The sequence below is a fragment of the Anneissia japonica genome, unplaced genomic scaffold (genome assembly GCF_011630105.1).
Source record: "Anneissia japonica isolate Jap-2015-1 unplaced genomic scaffold, ASM1163010v1 scaffold287778_len1315358_cov176, whole genome shotgun sequence".
Classification (NCBI taxonomy): Eukaryota; Metazoa; Echinodermata; class Crinoidea; order Comatulida; family Comatulidae; genus Anneissia; species Anneissia japonica.
This window is the reverse complement of record NW_022702824.1, coordinates 837,446-860,862: the sequence shown is the minus strand read 5'-3', so window position 1 is coordinate 860,862 and position 23,417 is coordinate 837,446. Positions and strand designations below refer to the sequence as shown.

Sequence of the window (23,417 nt, the reverse complement as noted above, 5' to 3'; positions counted from 1 at the left end):
AGCTAGGCCAGGCCTCCCAGCCAAAGCTAGCACCCATTCATTAAATACTTCTTAACATCCATAACCAATGCCTGATCAGTGGATGATTTTACTAACCAAGATCCAAGTAGACTGTTTTTATACCTTTATTAATACTCTTAGTTATAACATTAAAAGTGCCCAATTTAAAAAATCTCCTTCCTATGAAATTTAGAAGTAGGCACTAATAACATTATTTCAAATTTTTAATTATTCATTTTGGTAAATTATTATGTTAGATTAACAAAGAATAATAGGTTAAACAAAATTTAATATAATAGTTGGAAAATACCATTTTAGTTAAAATGTAAATTTAACCTAAGTACTGTCTCTTATACACATCTAGATGTGTATAAGAGACAGATATACACCGGATGATCTTAATCATTTTCGGACTTGTATTGACAAATTATCATAAACGAACATGAAAAGTCTTACCGTAATTGCATGCTTAGCATACATCTTCGTGTTTTGAGTGATTTTGAAAATTGCATGTACCGGCAATCGCATTTTACTGATTTTTTATAGTTTGTTCCGCATCGTATTTTTTCAAACGTCAATTTTGAGTGATATTAAATATTGGGCCTCAAAGTACCAGTTTCGTAGTTCAATTTGATTTTCATTATTCATTATAAACTCCAACAATTATAATTATAGTAATGGTGATAAAAAAATAATAATCATAACGAATGGTGATGAAAATGATGACGATTATGTATATTAAATAACTTTGTTTTATCAGACCACAATCCTACACTACTCTAGCATGATGTACTAGAATTCCAATATTTTCCCACCTCTCATTGCAGCATTGAACGATCGTAATACCTCGGGGGAATAATTATGACATTCATATGTCCAGTCCTACATTTGTATGTACTGTATGGAAATTATTGGATACAACACTATATTAGTTCCTACGAAGACCTAATATTCGAAGATTTTTTTTTTCATAAATATTACCGGTACTTAATTTTAAATTTAAGACGCGTGTTATATTTCTATGCACTCTTTGGTCGGCCTTCAATGCCGGTGTCACAACTCTCTATTTATAACTTCGAATTAAAAACTTGGTCAATCATGGATTGACAAGATGCGTAGGAAGATATGAACGATGTGTCGGAATGAATCAATACACACTATGTCTTGGAGCACGTCGTTTTCATAAAGCAATATCTACATATCAATGGTAATATACGGCAGCTATCTTTCATTCATTATTTACAATTCTTTAATGGACCTATAACATATAAAGATTTATTTTCATTAACACGATAACATGCTCTTACATAAATACGCCTCAGTATAAAATATCGATTACAGGCCAAGATAACGGTCTATGCAAGGAGTAGACATTTTAGAAATATGTACGCGTCTGTTATGAGCGATAGGAATATTTTTTTCGTTATAATTAAAAATAAATTAATGTGATGGACGCTAATACATTACTTAATATAAAGCTAGGCATACACTATCGACGCAATTCAACTGAAAACGCAAGGCGACGAGGTGAGCGGAAAGGAGCGTTTTTAATTAACGATTCGCACAGAATGCCGCCGACAGTGATCAGACGGTCGCTTCGTCAAGGGTTCACAGAGAACAGAGACGGACTCGTCGACAACACACACACACACACACACACACACACACCCACACACACTATATGCCCGGCTAGCTAAAAAACTAAGCAATTCAAATATCTATTACATTTTTATATTTTTTAGCTTAATAATAAGCAGCAGGCCTCTATCGTTATTACACACTTGGAGCATGCCGATTTCATACAACATATTAATGGTAATATGATAATACTATCATAAACAGCCATCATTCGTTCATTATTTACAATTCTTGACACGAACGATTTATTTTCAGTAATATGATAACAAGCTTTTAAGTCATATCTTGAAACATACCCATCATCATCATGACGGTGACGATAAAGTTGGTCAGCAGAGCCATAAAACAGAAAACAAGATGAACTTTTGATCCGAATCGTGCGTACGTCACTTGTAAGAACGTCTTGGCTCCAGGGGCCTTGATTTTCAACTGGACTGATAGAGCTGCAAATAGCAGCAGCTGGACGGTTGCTCCTGCAGCATACCAGAATGGACCGCTAATTCCGTACTGTCAAATTAGAATATTAAAAATCTTATTACAATTTGTTTAAAAATTTGTCAACTTCTAAATCCGAACCCAGCTGTCTACAGTAGTGAAGCTGTAACTTGGCGGTTAAAATCGTCGTCTTTTGCACCCTATAGGGAATAGCGAGTCGAGTAGCGGCGCCGCTAGCTACAGCCTTAACATCGGCGCTGGTTCCAGCCGCTCCTCGCCCATGGTTCGGTTGGTAGAACCAAGTCTTCTCGGATAAGGACTTAAAATGGAGGTCCAGTGTATACATCTGGCTCGTATGGACTTTAAAGAACCCATTGCATCTTTCGAAAGAGTAGGGTTAATTGCTTAATAAGATGTTACGGTTCATTTCAGTCCCTGTCGTTGTGGAATGACGTGAACATCTACCACGAGGCGCCTCTTTACGGCTGCTAGGTAGTCACGGACCGCGCTCATACGCAATTCAACACAATGACGATGCAAGTTATGGGTTATTCTCCTACCTTTACCTTATACTATAAGGTAATTCGTAGTTTGAATTACGGATTATGTCCACTGACCTTGGATACGGGCATGCACAGTTCAAACTTACTGGTTTATTCCCAAGGTCCTAGGTTCAAATTATGTCAAATACTATAGGGTTTTGGTTTCTCGCAACAGCAACAATAGCAACAGTGGCGTATCTAGAAGTCTCTTATACACATCTAGATGTGTATAAGAGACAGTTCTACGACTGCTTCTTTGCCCTGCAACCCAGCAATTATACTTGCAGAAAACGTTCCTTTGAAACGTAAACGGCCAATTCTTGCTTTCAGAGAGTAGTTTCTATGTACCATTCTTAATTTTTTTTTTTTTTTTTTTTAAATCACCTTTTCTTTGTTTTATTTTTATTGTTAATTACAATCAAATCAAATTAAGTGTCTTTAATGGCGGTATACTGTTTTGGTCTTCCGCTTTATGACTTGTCCATAAAATGGAGAGGAGAATTATAATGAATGTAAACAATTTTGTTGGCGACCGAGATCGATTTGTCACCTTGACATTAAACAAGTAGGCATTGATGGAGGAATTTTTTTTTGTATTTATCAGTCTGATTTTCATGATCCGCAACCATTACTATTTATCAATCCAGAACTGTCTGTTATGCGAAGATTCAAGGAACGTCACATGGTTCTTACACGGATGTAGGCTACCACGTATGGGTAATCGCAAATAGTTTCCGATAGATTAAATAAGTAGAACCTAAGTAAGTTTAACTCGGAGTTCAACTTGCCCCAAGCGTTCCTGTTTCTGAATATCACACAGTATATATCTACAGAAATTCAATTAATGAAATAGGCCTATGAGAATTAGCCCAGGTACATCGAAAATAAATGAGTACCGAAGAGGAATGTAGGCTACAGCAGTCACATTTTCAACGATTCTCCGACGAGGTAGAGTAGCAGAGCTGCCCATCTATAAATTTGATTACCGTACTCGCGCGAATAAGCGCACAGGCGCTTAAAATATTTTTTTTGCACTTTCTGAGGGCGCTTATTTAAACGGGGAAACGAGGCGCTTATGAAAACAGAGTGGAAATTGATTGGGCGGAAAAGATAACAAGAATGCTGTGAATATTTACATAACAGCAAAATAGCAGATGCAATTAGTGGTGGTGGGTAGTGGTTAGCTTGTTGGCCATCGGCTGACAAATATGTAAGAGGAAAATTGGAAATTTTCTGTATGTGTTGGGATCGGAGCTTTCATCTGTCCGAGAGAAATATCCTCATTTTGATATTGATCTAAGAAGAATGTGATTCCACTCTGCCGCTCAAATCATGCCAAAACCACAGTTCCAGAATTGATTGGATTATTGACTTGCTAAAAAGAAAATATTATGGGCGCTTATTCAAACGGGGCGCTTAAGGAAATTTTCACGTTAGGAGGGGCGGTTATTCGAGAGGGGCGCTTAGTCAAACGGGGCGCTTATTCGCGCGAGTACGGTACTAAATAATTTGTGAATTAAGTTTTGGGTGGATTTTTGTTGTAAAGGTAAACTTACTCGTTATACGGCGGGTGGTATAACGTCTTTCCATTTCTCTTTTTATGTCCTTATTCATCTTTATTTTATGTCTGCTGATTATTGATCGAATAATGCATTGAATTGGATTGACTGTTCCCTTCCTACACCATTCCTCAGTCTGGCATAACGAAAGACAGACGGGCCTTAGGTGAATTTACAAGCAGGTTATGTTCAAATGTTGTTCCAAGTTGTCGTGTTGCACTTTTCGACAAGGTGGCATTTGCGTCTAAACCCATGTGGTCTTCCGACACTTTGTTATCTTTGTTATCTTATGGTAGGCCAAATTCAAGTTTAAGTAACGTACTTTTCATAAAATATGTAGGCCCTATCCGTTGTTAGACTAAGTTTCGATAAAGTTGATGATATAGGCCTAGGCCTAGATCCTGATTATACCAAAAAGTGCGCATTGTCAAAGGAAGTTTTTATAACTAGCCTACCTAGGCCTATAATAATACAGGCGTTATCCGGAATTATTGGATCCTACTACCACCATGGACCGCCTAGACCTAGGCCTAGGCCTAGTCTTACGCAGATTTATGACATGACTCATTTTATTAATAAATAAAAAAGAGCGTCTTCTCTCCTCAGTCTCAAACAAAAAAAGGCTCCTGTGTGTGTTGTACAGAGGTTAGGCCTAGGTAGGTAGGCCAGCCTAGGCTAGGGCTAGGTTGGACAATATACGGCACTTATCTAGGCTATTATAATACTGTAAATTGTAATACCATTTTATTATATTATAATAAATTATAAATTAAACTTATTTAGGCCCATAGCCTAGGCCTAGTATTCCTAGGGCCTAGCCCTTGGCCTATAAATATCTAGGCCTAGGCAGGTCAGGGCCGCCTAATAAGATAGGTTAGCCTAGGCCTAGGCCTAGTAGAGGATTCCTAGGCCAGGGCCTACCTACATACAATGTACATACCTTATCTTGAAAAACATATTGTCTGATCCAAGTAAATCCTTTTGCTAAGATAACGGCAAAAACGGCGAAAGCTAAAGTAATCCAAATTGCCACTGAAACTGTAAGTGACTCGGAGTCGATAACAAGATTACCAGTAGTGCTATTCCATCCTATTGACTCGCAAAATTCCATATCAGACCTGGATTTAGAAAATAAAACATGAAAATAATGACAAAAGTGTAACCTAGCCGCACACACATCATCATCCATGTTATCCCAAGGCACACAGAGAGCTGCATGCTCAGAGGGCGGCGCAGCGCAGATTATGCACTCTGCGTGTGTGGATTATTTTAAATTACACGCGCGCGTTTTCTAGCTATCAGTGCGCTCATCGCAAAATGGGGTGTTTAGTTATTTAACAATTATCATAATTATTATTCTACCAGAATTAATAGGCATATTACATCATGCTGTTGGACAGGCTATAATTTTATTAACAGAAACTTACTAATAATTTCTGCCTTGAAAGTATGACGCAGATTGACAGGTTTTCGGAAGAATGTAATGTGCTATTTCTGATCTACTATTTTGTGATCTTCCATCATAAGTATAGCCTAACATGCCGTAAAACCTCGAATAGAAGAACAATGGGCTACCCATCTCGAATTGAAGTTCCCCCCCCCCTTTAGTTTGCAAAAGTAGCCTCGAAAAGAAGCCCATCTCAAGAGAGCACTTGCTTCTTTTCGCGATAAGACAGTACAGCCTATAGACTGTACACGAATTTCAAAGAAACAAAATATAAAACACGTTTGGTTTAGAAAGTAGTTTAGGTGATTTAATGCCGGTTAATAAATACAGACTGATGTTAAAGTGACCCTATCTATTGTCTTATAGTAGTAATTTCCAAAATTTGCAGCATTCATTCTGAAAAGAAGTCCCTCACCTCCCACCCCACCCCACCCCACAAAAAAAAAAGACCCCAAAAAAAACCAAAAAAAAAAAAAAAAAAAAAAAAAAAAAAAAGAAAGAAAGAAATGAAGCCCATGTCTTCTATTCAAGTTACGGTATTTCGTAACTGGAATTCAATGTTTACAAGTGGATAAACGATCTTTTTCGTTTAAAATTTACACACCGAATCAGCCCAGCAAACAATTTTACGTTCCAGTTTCTTACAAATTACAATCATAAACACGTATTCATAACGTCATTTCTGACTCGACTAAATAACGTTGTCGGAAGCGCGTTGTGTTAAACGTGGTTTTCTGACATCTAACCAAAATAGGGAGTTTTCGTAACGAAAACGATAACGAATACGACGGCTACGTGATCAAATATTTAGACAAACCTTCCCCTACAATAGCATATCTGTCACAACGTAGGCGATTCATGTCTTTTGCATGAAGCAAAGATCATATTCAGCTCATACAGCATATTGTCAATTGATGTTTTAGGCACAAATGACGATAATGATAATGACGTATTCGTATTCGTTATCCTTTTCGTAAGGTTGAAAAATCTCCCTATGTTTACGTTAACGAATGTTGTAATAATAAAGTTTTATGTTTGCTTAAGATTCAGTGGACTCAGTGGCGTTATTCTCTATTGAATGACATGAATAGAAGAGATAATATAAATTGCTGACTGACCAATGCACGGAATGGCAATTCCCGGCTCCCCACCCTTTCTCTTTCCGCAGGCATACGGTAGCCAATCTAGTCGATTACAAACCCACAGTGTCAGATAATGGAAAGTATGGAAAATACGACTATAGCTAACACAACTTGTCAAATTAAACAAAGTGATACGTTTATAGTGCTTTGGGAATTCTGAAACAGCTGAAAATTAATAATAGGCATACGTAGGCAGTAAGTAATGATAACTTTTCAAGTCATTTGTAAATTCATTGACAACATGTTTTTTGTTTCATTAAAAGAAGTTAATTATTCATCTTTAATCGCACGAAAATGTTAAAATTTATTGTAGTTATCGATTAACAATCTCGCGTAATTTCACTGCGCATGCCTAGCGCGAAGGTCAAGGCATATCCATAAACCAAAATTACCGAAATAATACTCAACTGAATCAGAGTTACTCAAACGAAAGCCCAAATGAATCGAAATTACCCAAATGGAAACTTACTGAAGCTGAATACAAGGTTGTTTTTCAATGAACGTTCATAAAAGTTGTTAATTGTGCCCCGCAGTGGCGACGTCCAACCTAAATAACATCAAACGTCGCGTGGCCACAGCATAAACAATTATGTTTATTTTAATCCTTTTAAACATATTTAACATTTTAACATTTTTTATTCGTTTAGTCATTAACGGCGTATTAATTCATCTCAACGTAAGATCTCTTATCATAGGCCCGTTAGCTTATATTTCTAATGTTCTCAGCAAAGAGTATAAATACTCTTTTTTTAAAGGTAAGATACCGGTAAGTATTGTTTTACATAGGCCTATTAAACGTATATATACTAATTAAAATAATAAATATAAACGTGAGCCTGAGATAATACTTATAAAGACAAATGCATATTTTGGGACTAATTGGACAAAAAACGTTAAAAATTACAAATATTATTAGAAATTTTAATAACCTTAGACATTACTCCATGGAGGCCTACATATAGGAGCCTAGATGATTCTTGATTTTTCATTGAGTCGGATGATTGTCGGTGGCAGCGGTGGTAGTCTGAACATAATTATCGTTATTAAAAATGATCCGTTGCGCACGTGTCGTGGCGTTGCCGTTCTCCACAGAAGCGTGTCGGCCGACGACCGTCGGGTCCAGTGAATACCCAGCTTTAGATATAGCATGGATGTATTATTATACCTCCATGGATACTGTATACAAAATTCTTCTTTCACAAACCGTAAATGCCCGAAAAAGCATAACATTTTCGGATGCTTTAGTGCGGCGTTTATTCGAGAGCGGCGCTTATAAAAAAATATATATATTGGCGTTTGGCGCTTTCCATGCCCGTTCCCATGTTACATACCGTAAAATCTCGTAATTTTTGCGAACTTTGGATGGGCTTCTTTTCGAGACTACTTTTGCAAAGTAAAGAGGGGGGATTCTTTTCAAAATGAATGCTGTAAATTTTGTGAAAAAACAAAAACAAAACAATACATAAGGCCATTGTAACATCAATCTGTATCATGGAGTATATTTAACTGGCATTAAATCACAAACTACTGTATAAACCAAGCTTGTATTTAATTTATTTTGTATTATTTTTTTATTTTTTTTAATTCTATTTTCTTTTTTGTTTTTGTATGTTACTGTACAATCTCAAAGAAGCCTGATCTTCAAAAGAAGCCGATGGGTTTCTTTTTGAGATAGGCTTCGTTTCGAGGCTAATTTTGCAACCTAAAGAGGGGGCTTCAATTCGAGATGGGCTTTATCTCGAGATTAAGCATACTGGGCTTTAATTCGAGGTTTTACGGTACCTTACTTTACGTATTCCCGTAGTTCGGTAGACCTACAGTATCACAGGTACTACGTTATAGTAAATAAACGTTTAGAAAGAAATGCTTGTGTCCTCATTGTGTTATTTATTCATTTTAATACAGTATACTGTACATTGTATTTAAAACCCTGTGTTTTATTACATACAGGTTAATACTCTCGATTAAGCGATGCGGCGCTTATTCGAGAGCGGCGCTTAACGAAAAAAAAAAATCACGTTTGGTACGGCGATTATTTTGAGCACTTACGGTACTGTATATGATGGATAACCATACAAAAATATTCAATAAACAATGACAATATCCTTATTACCAGGGGCGGATCCAGAGATGTCCGAAAGAAGGGGGACGAAAGTGGGGCCGATAGAGATAACACTAGGCCTACCCAGGGGTCCGGGGGCATGCCCTACGAAATTTGGTGTTTTAGACGCCCGTAAGTAACCTCTGAGGCGCTTCGCGCGATCATTTTTGTTTCTTTCCTCCCCCACCCCCCCCCCACACACACACACACTAAATCCGCGACTGATTACCTCTACTCATTTATAAAATGAAAATACCCTTTATTTACCTCCGTGTAAAAACAATATATAATGAAAATACTCTTTACCTCTACCCATTTATATGCGGACACATAAATAAATAAATAAGAAATCCTCTTTACCCATTATTATCCTCCACCCACTATCATACGAATCAATATTGACATTTTACCTCTGCCAAAAACAGTACTCGAGTACTGCAAATACAGTATCGAAGTAAACACTTTATTACCTATCCTATAAGATACGGTGATAATGAAAATATCCACCTCACTCATCACTCGTTGTGTCCAGCTTCATTTGAAAATTTCATTAAGTTCCGATTCATTTGGGTTGGCCTCTGGGTAATTCTGTTTAATTTTGTTTAATTTTCGCACATAAACTAACCAAGCCAATTAAAAATTGAATTTAACAAACAAATCATACGGCATAACTGATCTCATAGCGTTAATTAATTAAACAGTTTTGAAGATTAGTAGCAGTATACTCGGCAAATGTCTACTATCTTAATTATGGAAATAATGAAAACCAAATATAGACATAATCAGCAACCGAAGTCACGAGACATAGTTGGTACAATAAAATTTGTAAACTGACTCAGGAAGCAATGGTAACAAGAGCATGGCTTCTTTGGAGTGTTTCTGCTTTAAGGCACATCTTTGGCGTTGAATAATGTTGGTAAAACGTCAGTATCTACTCTAAATCACTTGGAAATTGAACGTGGGAACATTATTATAGAAAGCACTCGTCGCCATACATATCAGAATGGTTTGCAACAGTTTTCGATCCGCATAATGCGAGTGGGACACACTACCGATTATCTAGGCTAGCCCCAGGCCCACCAACGATTACGTGAATTTCAGAGCCTAAATGTAGAGAACGCTACCATGAATAAGATCACTACAACAAAAAATCGAATGATCGTACTGACAAATGTTTTTGCTATACACTTGGAGAGCTTTTAGAACCATTCGTCACTGTCAGTCCGAGTCGCCATTTGTGTCTATATTCAAGTAAAATTACGGAGTGTGTGACAAACCCCAGGGTCAATTGGCACCTGTGTCAAAACGCAGTTACACCTTAACGTTAAAATAACTTTATATCCCTAATAATAACGCTACAGTTTGGTTACTGTTAGATTTTCCCCCGACAAATTTCACGAATGTTTAGTGTTTGCTCAGACGGATTTGCTCCCCTTCCCCCAGTGAATTGTACTCCCTTTACGTAACGTTAATAGTGGATTCGGCACTTTCCAGGGGAAAAAAAATTTCCTAAACAAGGGGATTACTCTTTTGAGAGGGAGAGCCAAAAAATACCCAGGCACTGGTGGCAAACTTAGAATAACGGACACATTTTTATCAACAATGAACTGAGTTGGAACTACCATTAAAGAATGCATATCACAATCATCCAGATCATTTCAGTTTCTTTTGTGGGTCTCTGCGGTGCAAGAAGGCCAGGGGTACATTCGACATACAAGGCAAAACCTTATCCTTTCTTTAAATGCTTGCAATGTCAAGGCCTTGATAATATCAACACCTCTACATTCAAATAATCGAGTATGAGCCACTCGCCTCTAGTGTCTCGTTAAAATATTCTTATTTTGTTTAATGTATTTTCCAATACTGTCAAACAGTTTTGCAGTATACACAAGGCTTTTAAAGGTGAATATAATACATGTAGTTCACGACAGTGTAAGGAATATTAACATGAGAGGGTGTCGAAAAATGAGAGTATTGGGCGGAATTTAAGGGACTCGATGATTAAGTGTGAAGGGCGCTTTTGGCAAAATAAGGTGATATGATATAATTTCTAACTATTTGGGAGTATTGTTTTGTTTTTTGCTCAGCAAATATCCAAGAAAAGGAGGCGCCTGGGAAGGCAAGCTAATTGGAGGGGTGTGCACCCCCACGCTTCCGGTAGATATGACACTGATGTTGTTTCCAATAATGTTTCGTCAATTACGACCAATGACACCTTATTATTTTAGAAGCTTGTTTCATAAGGAATTTAGTTATTATGATGTTGTATGTCTTATTTAATCTTTGCAATACGCAATATAAGTAATTAAGAAGACATACCGTAAGACCTTTTTATTTGTTTGTCACGCTATCCTAAACATATGTTTAGAAGGGTTGGTTAAACAAACTTAAATAGTATAAATTAAATAATATTAATGTTTTGTGATCAATTTTCGAGTGTTGAATAATAATAAATTAAGTTACGTCTAGACTAACTCTTTCTCTGACAAAAGAATTCGAGAAATGCTTTGATGAATTTTGTAAAATGTATGAAAAACTAGCGCGGATATATCTGAAATTAAGCATTTTCAAACCTTGTAATTACTGTGTAATTTATAGATAATTATTTTCCCTCTATTTTTCTGTAGCTTTAATTGGTGATACAGTTGGCTCTTTAAAATTCGTGACAAGTGAAGCCTGTTGTTCATGCAATTGTTATAGCTTTTTCATGCTTTCGACGAGCTCCTGTCTCATCAGCAGCAAATATTATGTTTATTACATACCGTATTTAAGAATTACGTGTTTTGATTCATTATTGTTTTTTTTTTCAATTGTATGTACAGTAGTTAGGAATATTAATAAGATTGTCTTGTATAATTTATGAATGCATCAAATAAGTTTTGTTTGAGTGCCACCGATCTGAAGGCGTATGTTTGGATAATTATTATTTATTTATAGGCCCAGCCCGGGGCCCTACTCCTTATTGAGATCACATACGCATCTGTTGTCAGTATTAATACAAATGTGGGCATCATTATACCAATTGTTTACATTATTCATAAGTCTATAATGAATCGCTTACCAGAGTAACATTATTACCAGATGTGTATCATCTTCAGCAAAATGCTGCCGGTATACAATTTCCAACAGATTATGGGATATCATGTATAAGTAGGCCTATCGTGAAAGAGATTAGGTACCAGTACACTTACTAGTGCACTCAATTTCCAGTTGTTATTATTGCTATAAACAAATTTTATCCCGGTTATCAAATGTTTTTTTTTTTCTCTCTTAAAAATGCTTTTGAGCAATTTTTCCGGGTCTCTAGTCTTTAAGGGTTTTTTTTAAATATAGGTCTACGTCAGATTTAGATTTTAGAATCAGATTTTATTCACACAATGCAGCAGTGGAAATAAGACAAAACTTGACATAGACAAAATGCAATTGTGTCTGGAGAAACTAAATAAACTCCCTGATAAGACCAAAAGGATTAAAGCCTGGCTCCACTAGAGGAAAAAATGTAAAGTAATTTATTCGAAGATACGTGAACTAGTCTATGGTCGAATCGAAATAAATGATTATAAACATATCTTCTAAAATGCATTTTAAAACATTTCGTTGAAAAGTATTTACCACGTGATCTAACATGTCAAATAATATTTGGAAATATACAAAGAAGCCCGATCATTACGAGTCTTTCATGCTTTCTGGGAAACTTAACTTTCCATATTGCAAGTTAATATTTGACACCAACACAATTCTCGTCAATTAATGAAAAGATTTCCTATATAAAAAAAATGAAACACTTTTTAAATTTTCCTATATGCTTAGTTATGCATTGACTCCCAATGTATAATCGCAGATTCAAACGATTATATAAGATTGTGTTCATTATGTCTTTGTGCATATGACCTTCGTAGTCATGCACTTCAAACTAAGAGATTATTCTCCTACTGTAATTTCACTACGAAATGGTTGTGATTTTATATAATAAAGAAAGTAGAATTGCTCTGAAACAGAAATGTTTAACTTAATCTAACAGTATTGAGAAAATACAATACAATTATTACATTTGCTTGTCTTTATTCCATGAAAGAATTAAATCTCTTAAGCGCTGCATATAAGAAAAGTAAAACACCACCAGAAGGCCTATCGCAAAATCAATAACTAAGGTTCTTGCAAGAGTGTGTTGACGTTGACTTCATTTCAACATACTGTACAACGTGAGGCCAGATTTAAAAGGTCTTTGAAATCATCAAAGAAGATACTGACTGAGATAGTTTTATATTCGTCTGCATTTAATCCTCAGCAACATCGGAGAATTTCTCCATGTATGACGCCGGGTGGGACCATGAAGCTGAATTGTAAGTTCATTGGACCTAAACTAATTGTAGAAATTTTGCTTACGTATTTATTCTCCATGTTTTGATGAATCGTGACAATGCTTTTCCGAATGACTGAGAAGTTCAAATGCTCTTAGGGACCCAGCAAAGATAAGGCCAGGATTATTTCTCAGGTATATAGGCCATTAATATATGAATGATTACTAAAAATAACTTTTTTTTCAATAAACATATAAAAAACATTACAAAAATTGATAAAAGGAAAACATTTAGAAAACTCCCTAGGAACATTCTTAAAATAAATGACAAGGGAGGGGACAGAGCCCAAACAGATTACAAAAGAAAAGAAAAGAAAGAGACACAACACTAGAGAAACGGAGAGAAGACAAATATATAAAATGCGTGGAATTGTAGAAAAAGAGTATTGAGAATAGGAAAGTTATAAATCGCAATGAAAAATAGAAATATTGATTTGTGTATAAGAGACAGCATATTACAAGTATAAAACGTGCATATTGAAAAACCCAATTTAGCTTGAAAGGGATTTAAAACTCAAAATTGTCCATAAAGTTTCAAATATAGATGCCACTCATCTCCTGAGAATGGAAATGTAGAAAGGTAACAGCAGATCAAATACTCAAAAACATGGGGAACGTCAATGTTGATAATGCGAAATATGTTCGTAAATTTGAAATTGTTAAAATGACATTGGTAAGGTCACTCACGGAGATACCTTATGAGGCATTAACCTTTGTTACTTCAAGTGTCCTACCAGCTTATCAGCCTTGAGGTATGAAGAATTCACCCGCAACATTCCAAAGGTTAATGAGTAACAATACCACCGGATAAAATGTATTGTTAATATAATAACATTAGGATAAAATAAGGTTATTTATATTGATCGTGGGTAAACGATGATAATTAGGAAATTTCGTCTCCTTGATTGATGCATCAATTTCTCAACCACACCAACATAACGAAAATTAACTATCACTAAACAAATCATACAGTTTAGGGGATTTCATCAACATGACTATTTGACAAAATATAACTTTATATTTATTTGTGTGACGTCTTTTGATACAGATTCTCTTGGTTTACCATGTAGCTAATTATCACCGTCAATAATCTTTTTACGTCACTCATTATTTTGCTTTGATGTTTTTCTTTATTTGGTCAAGTTCTCCTTATAGGCTTTCGTGTTATGCTGTTTAATAACTCACTTTACCTGAAAGTCGAATAAATTTAATATAATACTCTGATAAAATAAAGCCGACCATATAGATTGTATTTAGATTTTAGGTTGAGGGCTTGAGCAATACAAAGATATTTGACCTAATTATGAGGCTCGTGTTAGGCCTACAGAGACTGATTTCTATTGGGCGCGGTAACGGGATGAGGGAAAACGGGAAACTAATTAGAAACAATGAAACATTCCGCTCGCTATGCCCCGCCCCTTGTAGAATTCTCATAACGATAGAGTAAACGTACGTAGTAAACCCGTGTGTGTGTGTGTTTGTGAGTGGGGAGGGGGGTGGGTGTGGATGTGTGTGTGTGTGTGGGCAACACGTGTGTTTGGGCACTGACCCCGTTCTGTGGTTTGTGGCACAAACGCGTATTCCTGAATCTGTTGTGATTAGTTAGTTGTTAAGTTTGATTGACACTCCAAAATTGTCTATCCAGGATTATTTTAAATTAACGCGAAACGACGACAGAAAGTTGAACTGTATCGCTACGTTCGCTTTGCGACAGGAATACTGTAACGTTTAAAAGCAACGCCTTTTCATGTAAATCGTTAATTTTTCGCGGCGGCTTTTTTTTTTACATTAATAACGTCGACAAGAAAACAGGTTTAAAGGGAAGGTTATATTTGAATACCGGCTGCATGTCGTTCAACGCATGCAGTGGAAATCGGCATCTCCTGTTTATATACAGTACTTCTCAGAGTCCATTATTATGCAAAAATATTATTGCTAAGAGCATTTTCCTTAGCATGTGAAAAGCCAATATAGGTTATGGACGCCAAGAGTGCTTCAGCCTATTAGAAAATTTCATGATACAGTACTTATAAATATCTTCTCCACAAGGTTCATGGATAGTGATCTCAATACGTAGACCTAAACGCATAAAAGGATTTTTTTTTTCATTCAATAAATGGCAAATGTTCTTCCAAAGCAGAAAGTGCCGAATTTATGTATAAAATTAATACTAACCTGAGACCCATGTTTGTCGTGTGAGAAATACTGGTTTTTTTTTGTTTTTTTTACAGTATTTTAACCCATGACCTGGGTTTGAAAAGTAAGCAGACGAACACCAACATACAGCTTCGCTAATGTTAATAGCAATAAAATATCATAATCATGTGTTTATTAACCTAAGAGTGTTTACGACGTACAACGATAATAGGATAGGGTATAACCGTTTTTGTAAACAATCTTAGGTTAATAAACATGATTAACCTAATCTGTACACTCTATCAAACTGTATGTCATAAATGGACAGCATGTGAGCCCATATATGGGCAAATCACAAATATGTATAATATGACAACGATAAGGACCATACTCAAGTAAAAGAGCCTAGAATTATGATAATTCATGATGGAGATGTTATTCAAGGCCGCGCAAGGTAACCTAATAATAGAGAGCATGCATAGGTCCCGGGACTGGCGGGCTCCATTCAAAAGGTCTAGGGTGGTCTATTTTAAGGGCCCCGGTGTGGTCGAATGGCGGGATGCTAGTGGGGGGGGGGGTCTATCGCGTAACCTCCAAAAGATAGCGCTTTAGTTTAGGTTTTTAGATGAGTAATATTTTAAACGATTATTTTTCTAGAATTGATAATGTTTTTCCAACCTAGTTTCCCGGGTCGCTACTTTCCGGCTTCCCCGCCCACTCTCGGCACTAGCAGTAGCAGTAGTAGTTGTAGAAGTAGATAGGAATTACCACTACCACTATATACATACACATTTTAGCGGTAGTACAAATTCTCATTATTGTCATAACAATCGGGTGGGGTATTCAACACAAAGTTACAGTGTACTATCTATGTTCTGTGACTCAAAAATGCCATATAATAATGTCAATGATTATCCAGGCTAATTTACGAGGCGTGTGGGGAAAACATCAGGTATAAACACCAACCAAGTGGAACGCAACCAGGTAGTAATATGTATACACCATCATAACAACTCCTTGATACTAGGAATTATAAATCAGAAAAGGTTTACTTACTTCACTTAACCTTATTTTTCACCTACGATGAAAAGAACAGCAACGTCGATACGTTTGATCAAAAATACTATATTGAAATATTTTGTATTTTACTAAGACTCTGTTGAGTTGGAATCACGTTAGAAAGGCCTCCTACTAGATACCTCTGGAGAGAAAACTCGTCAACATTCGAATGGCCGTGAACTTCGCGTAAATAGAGAAACAGCGACCCAGGTCATCGTTGTTATGGTCGGAGCATGGTCGGAGTGATCATGCTTTGCCAGAGATACTATTTTATACATTAAAAAAAATAAAATAACAATCCGTTTCATAAGAACACCGAGGCTGAAATTGCTTTAAAAAATAAAAAGTTGAGGCTGAGGTAAGATGTCAGTTGTCAAATGAGATTGTATTTATTTTGTTTTTAAGTTAGAAAAAAACAACAAACGAAGCTAGTGAAATACAGTAAAGAAATCATAGGCCCGCAGTAAAGTATTAGTGTTTAAAAAGTTTATAGAGTAAAATGTTTTTCGGTCTTTTCTGTACCATACGTGCGGTCTATAGGTGTGACTAATACCCTCTGTAATACAGTACAGTAATATACGCTACTTCTGTATAATAACTTTCTATTTTCTAAGTATGTAAAATAAGAACAAAATAAGAATATTTTGAGATTGAAATTGGAAAAAAAGAAAAAGAACAAGATCTCTGAGAGCCAGAGCAAAATTTCACTGCACTTATATAACAAACTCAAAAGAATAGTTACTGTATGCATTTTTCTTTAAAGTCGAAATTGATTCAGTTTGCTACTATAATCATTGGCTTATGTGCTTAAATATAATAAATAAAACAAAACGAAATGAAATATCCACAAGGTAACACAAGTGGCGGATTGAAGGTATTCTTTTTCGGCCGTCCCACCCACACCACATCCTAAATTTTCCAAAAATATATAAAATGGAGAATAAAAGGAAAATACATTAAAATTTAAGTCTGAGAGTGCCGTTTCCCATACCTTAAATTTCTTACCTAACATCCAACTATGGTGGGGCTGAGGTGGTATAAACCCTCCACCTGTGAAAGTCCCTTCCTGGGCCCTCTCTGATATTAAATTCGTGGGTATGTCGTTGAAGAAGGGAACAATCGCTAATTCTGACACAGTTGGTAAAAATAAAGCTGATGAACATTGAAAAAAAAATCCACAATTTACAATGTGCTGACATACTTATGCGTGCCTTTTACTCCCACAAGACTAGATCCAGTTTTTTTTTTCTGTTGCATCTTTATCAAGTTCAAACTTTATGATCGGCAAATGTTTCATATTACTCACATACTGTATCCTATTTATATTTCGTCAAGTAAAATATTTTTAAACAAAATTAAAAAAAAAAAAAAAAAAAAAAAAAAAGAAACTAAAGAAATCACAAAAAAGAAAGAAAAAAAAAACCGTACATAATATAGTGACAGGATTGAAAAGGCATATAGGCCTACCTATATTCTCAGTGAGAGGTGTTTCAGTACCATATTCAAATATAGGGACTAATGTAAGTTGTTGAGATATTATTATACGCATACCACTGTACTTATTATAAACAGACTGTTTTTAAATGATTAGTAATCATTGGTTGTTGTTCTTGTTTGTAACGACATTATTTCTATACGAGTACTGTATAGTGTATTTCCCTGATATAGTGATATAGTGTTACTGTGGTGAACTTTTGAGTGCCGAGGGGGAAATAATAAGGATATAAAGGCATCAGGAATACTTCCAGGAAATGTATGCAATAGCGAGTATATTGATATCATTAGGTCGATTTACAGATTCCTGTCATCATTTCATTTTCGAATACATTATTATAGGAAGTAAGGACGAAATCGTTTAACCCATGCAATGCATAGGCCTATTACGGTATCATAGTTTTTTTCATATTTGTACTTAAGTGTAAAACATTTAACTTAGGATAGGCCTAATTGTATTTGACTTACGTCTAAACACAAGACAGTGTTGAGTGTTGGCCTGGTGGTATGGCTATGATTGTGGATTTCAAATGGTATTATTTTGTGGCACAACATGTCCACAAAACTGAGATATAAGCCGACATTTCATGTTTCAAGAAGAAAGCAAGAAAAAAAAATTCGGGGGGGGGGGAGGTGATGCTTAAAATCAACATCACTGGTTGACAGGTATAAATAAACAGCAGATGTAAAAATTAAATAATTTTGTTCATTTAAATAAATCACCACCACGCTCTATATAGTGGTTGGCTCACAACACTAGTTTAATTTATATTATTATTATTATTATTATTATTATTATTATTATTATTATTATTATTATTATTATTATTATTATTATTATATACACATTCTATTATTTCACCAAACTTTATTATTTTTTTATTCCATTTTATAAAACTTCTTACAACTCCTTTTTCTAAATTTATTCAAACCCGACATGATTTTCAATAGTGAAATTTAAAGACGGCCCCTCGAAGTCGCATTAATTACGATGGTGTCGCACATGCAATAGGCCACAACAATACACCCTGCATCTATTGGTATTACGTTTCTTCAAATATAATTTGCTGATAGATGAAATAACTGTCAAATAAAGTACGATAATAGGGAAATTGAAGTCTTAAAGAGAGTATTACACTGAATCTTTCTAATTCAAATCAATTGTATAGTGAAAACATAACGTACACTGTGAATTAACACGTCAAAGAAAGGCAATAATAATAGGCCTATAAAATGATTTACCGCACGCAGGTTGGAGATAACGGAACACAACCTGACAGGGACCATGTTTAATGTACATAAAATGCAAAGTATTCGAATGCCTGATGAGGATAACTGGTGTAAGCATTAATATGGATGCTGAGTTAGCAATGAGAGGCATGGATTATGTTGGCTACAGTGCCAAATGTTGCTTGAAATTCACCAAAATGGATGCTTTTTCCCCTTGAAAATAGAAAAGCTGAAGGTCACAGATACATTATTGGAAGCAATTCATCTCGCCATCTACAGTATGCCAATACAACACTACTGTATTTGATGCACAGTCAAACAGCAATCAATGTGATACGCCCTCTTCTTAAGCATCTTAAATGACAAATAACACGTGAAGAGACAAACCCTAAATTATATATATGTATAAATAAGAATCACATTCAAAACAGTTATCGTATTGGGGCCCACAGCTTTCAACACTTGGAACAAGTTTCCCCAAAATTATCTGTCATTTGTATGCTTCTATAAAATCATGAAACAATTTAATCGATGATAATTTGAATACTGCATTCGCCCATGCCTATATGGATTACCGTATACGTAGGCCTATATAAAAAGGTCTATAAATCCAGCAATGTTCCAATGCAGTGAAGGATTGACGAAAATGGAATGGTATAACAGACTACGGTACTGTATAAATTTTAGGCTCTGGGCCTATGGTGGCTTTATACAGGATTTAATTTTAATTTTAATTTTAAAGATCAAATGAGAAATTCTCATTTCAAAGTAGTTTATTCACAAGACACACGTAGTTATGGTCAACAGGTTCCTTTAAACCTCGAACTTTGAAAACCCTAGGATGGCAGTAAAAACCATACATGAATATTGTATAAATATTCATAAGAATAATGGTAACGTCATCACCAGCAAATTTAGTCGCCACCATTTTGTCACACAAGCACATAGGCCTACTATTCATTCATCTATGATGGGCCTAACTTCATTTAAATGCATAACTGACGCCCCCTCCTAGTTTTTAAACACCCATTCATTTTCTTAGAAAAATCAATTGTATAATATACCAAGATATTGTTTTCCTGCGGAACCTGGCTTTAATGTCACCAAATCACACTACTGAAGTCTTGTTGCGCAGAAAAACATTTTTTTTTTAAAATTCTATGGTTTATAATTGGCAATGTCAATATAGTTAGATTAAATTTAGGCCTGTAGGGAATAAATTTCGTTAAATGATCTTCGTATTTTATATTACGATGGAATGAATGTATACTAAATTTTAAGTAGGCCTATATAACATTCAACTGTGTACCTGGTCTTTCAGTTCAGACAGGGTTTGATTTTAATATCAGACGAAAATAATACGTTCCTTCTATGGCAGACGCTACAAGATACGATATGAAAAGGCGTCTGCTTGACCTAACATATATCAAGCACGATATACATACTGTTTCATAGGCCTACTATGCCTTATCACATCAACATGCTCCAATCTAATAAGTAAATGGAACCGTGCCGTGTATTCACGGAATACTAAATTAGAAAAATCTCACGTGCTCCTTATACTCAGGTAAGCTGCATAATTAATACCCGTCAGTCGCTTGCTTATACTGCACTATTGCACTATTTTTTTAAAATTATGCACGTCCTTCAAAAAGGTTTTAGAATCCTATTTCATGATTATTTAAATAGATATTAGTTGCGGCTTTAAATTTGCTTTGTAATAGCAATGTATAAATTTACTACCGTACATTATGCGCTTTATAAATTCATAACAATTATTATTATATTAAATCGTACTCCTAAACGTTATTTAAATATTCATGAATATTCAATATACGAAATCTGAATATTATCAACATAGGCATGTCCATGAATAGATGATGGGTTTTCATCATCCAAGTCACCAATGATCATATACAACTGCTAGGCCTATTATAAGAACAGGTAAGGACTAGTACTCATATTTAAGGTTAAATTGTCTAAATCTAAGAACTAGAAGGAATATCCCTCTTGGACCCCCCCCCCACAAAAGGGAAGAGAACCTCTATAAGCCCTTCCAATCGGACCATGAGGTTCCGCCCCTTCGGCCCATAAATTCCGCCCTGTCCGACCATGAGCCACGCCCCTTCCGACCACACGTCTTCGAAAACCACTCAAGAAACACTGACTGAATGTTAGTGAATTGCCCATATTGGCATAACGATATCATTACGTGCATATTTGGGCATGATGATCTCATATCACATCCATATTTGGGCATAATGATGTCATATCATCCATTATATTGGCATTTCACATTTATTTATAAAAGTTGATACTGTGGACCATATCATTTCTACTATACTTATAGTATAGGAATCGAAAGAGATTGGTGGGTTTATTAACCCGGATTTTCTCGGGAATCTGGATATGCGGGTACCCGTACCTTTCATGTAGTTTAGTCTAATCTAGTCTGGTCCAGTCTAAATAATTACTACTTGGTAAGTCTCCAAGTGGCTTAAGCATAGAAGAAGTAGCTTTACTATTTGGGTTTAGCCTCTCCAGGTTGTCGTTAATGGGTAGCCACCATAAACAATATTTGGAGCCTTTACAGTACGATAACCGAAGACCATCAAAATTTACAAACGTCTGTTTTTGTCTAGTCAAGTGGCAGAGCGGTAAGGGCGCCGCTAACTTAGCCATATCAGCGATCCTTCTAGACCTCCTCACCCAGGATTGATCGGTTGGCAAAACGAAGTCTTCTCGGATAAGGACGTAATCAGAGGTCGTGTACACATCTGGCCCGTATGCACCTTAAAGTAACAATTTACATATGTTGGAGTTACTCCCACGTTCTGATTCATTTCAGCCCTGTTGTGGGGGAATGATGTGAAAATGAAGCTCTCTCTACGGCTGCCTCTCTATGACTGCCTCTCTACGATTGTCTCCTCTATGACTGCCTCTCTATGACTGCCACTCTATGGCTGTCTCCTTAAAGCTGCTTCTCACGGTTGCTTATTAGTAGTCAAACAACCACGCCCATTCTACTTCCACACCACCTACCGAAAAACTCATTTTTCTCGAAAACCTTGGAGTTAACATCTTTAATTTTAGGAATTTTAACTTTATTTTCTATGCCCATAACCTGGATGTTGGTTAGTATGAAGCCGAGGTAGATGAACCACATTTGAAAACCAAAGGGCGATTTTTGCCCGAAATTTTAATTGCTTTTAAATAATGACCTCCTTTCTGGGCACATGTCATTAAGAATTTTAAACTCGGAAATAATTTTATTACGGAAAAGATTGTTACAAATATACTGGGCTTTACATCCGTAATGCTAATACCAACTCCCGCCATGTGAAAGAAGGTGTCATGGATAACAAGATAATATCATGTAAAGCCTGGCATTTGCAACCAAGTTGACTTCAATATAGGATTCTGTGCTTTGCTTTGAAGTCTAATCAGCTTACCCTACCAACCATGCTCCTCCGTTTGTTTTTAAGATTCCTGAACTGATAAAATCGAAAATCCCCAGTATACGAAATGACAAGAACTGTTGCTGAAGCACCAATATAAATACGCACTCACTGACACTGTATGACGATTCCAGAGGGTATCTACCCAAGTTTTTCCCCCCGAATCAATCAATTAACTGTAGTTAATAATCGCTACGGTACTAGTTAATAAGAGTTAGGTTAGATCATGGATCTATAAAATTAGTTTTATAGCTCCATGGTTAGAGGGTTCCGTCTTCCACAACGCGGAGCCTTGTGTCCTCGGACTCACTCTCTTGTGCCGAAACACTGAGGATAGGTCCAAGATATTCATCAAAGTGTTTTTCGTGATTTTACTAGTTTGTCAAGAATATAGTAAATTGGATGAGTCATCACGTTAGAGTGTATCTGCACATGTTCTCCGTTTTGTTCTTTTTTGTTGCCTTATCTTGAATCTGATACAAGCTATCCCCGCTGTAAATCGACATTCGGCAATTTGGATTCAGCCAAGTGGGAGTCGACAGTCTGATATCCGGAAATCTTGGTTTCGACAGACTGGAATCGGCAAACGGTGGCATTCGAAAAACGGACGGAGAGGTATTTCCATTCGATATTTAAATTAAAACCTTGATGAGTGGTGGCCGTGTTTTCTATCCAATACGCGTACCATACACACGGAATAATAAGTTAAGTTACATAAAATGTCGGTACTTTCCATTTTTAAGTTATGGTACGTGACTGTTAATAAGTTGAATTATCTTTTAAACAATATCTAGTTTCCACAAAATCACTACACTG

At 35.9% G+C, this 23,417-nt stretch overlaps 1 protein-coding gene across 2 annotated transcripts in view; it reads right to left on the bottom strand.

Annotated features, from left to right (window-relative positions):
* Positions 1 to 23,417, bottom strand: part of LOC117104032 (urea-proton symporter DUR3-like) — a 37,453-nt gene that overhangs the window by 12,400 nt on the left and 1,636 nt on the right. Inside the window, exons 2-4 of one of the 2 annotated variants that reach the window (XM_033244683.1) lie at positions 16,417 to 16,684; positions 5,115 to 5,292; positions 1,935 to 2,145 (exon numbers count right to left, since the gene is read on the bottom strand). In XM_033244683.1, coding sequence (XP_033100574.1) covers positions 1,935 to 2,145; positions 5,115 to 5,285 — 382 coding nt within the window. In that variant the 5' untranslated portion in view covers positions 5,286 to 5,292; positions 16,417 to 16,684. The remainder of the gene's footprint in view (positions 1 to 1,934; positions 2,146 to 5,114; positions 5,293 to 16,416; positions 16,685 to 23,417) is intronic. The other variant, XM_033244682.1, reaches the window with a different exon arrangement.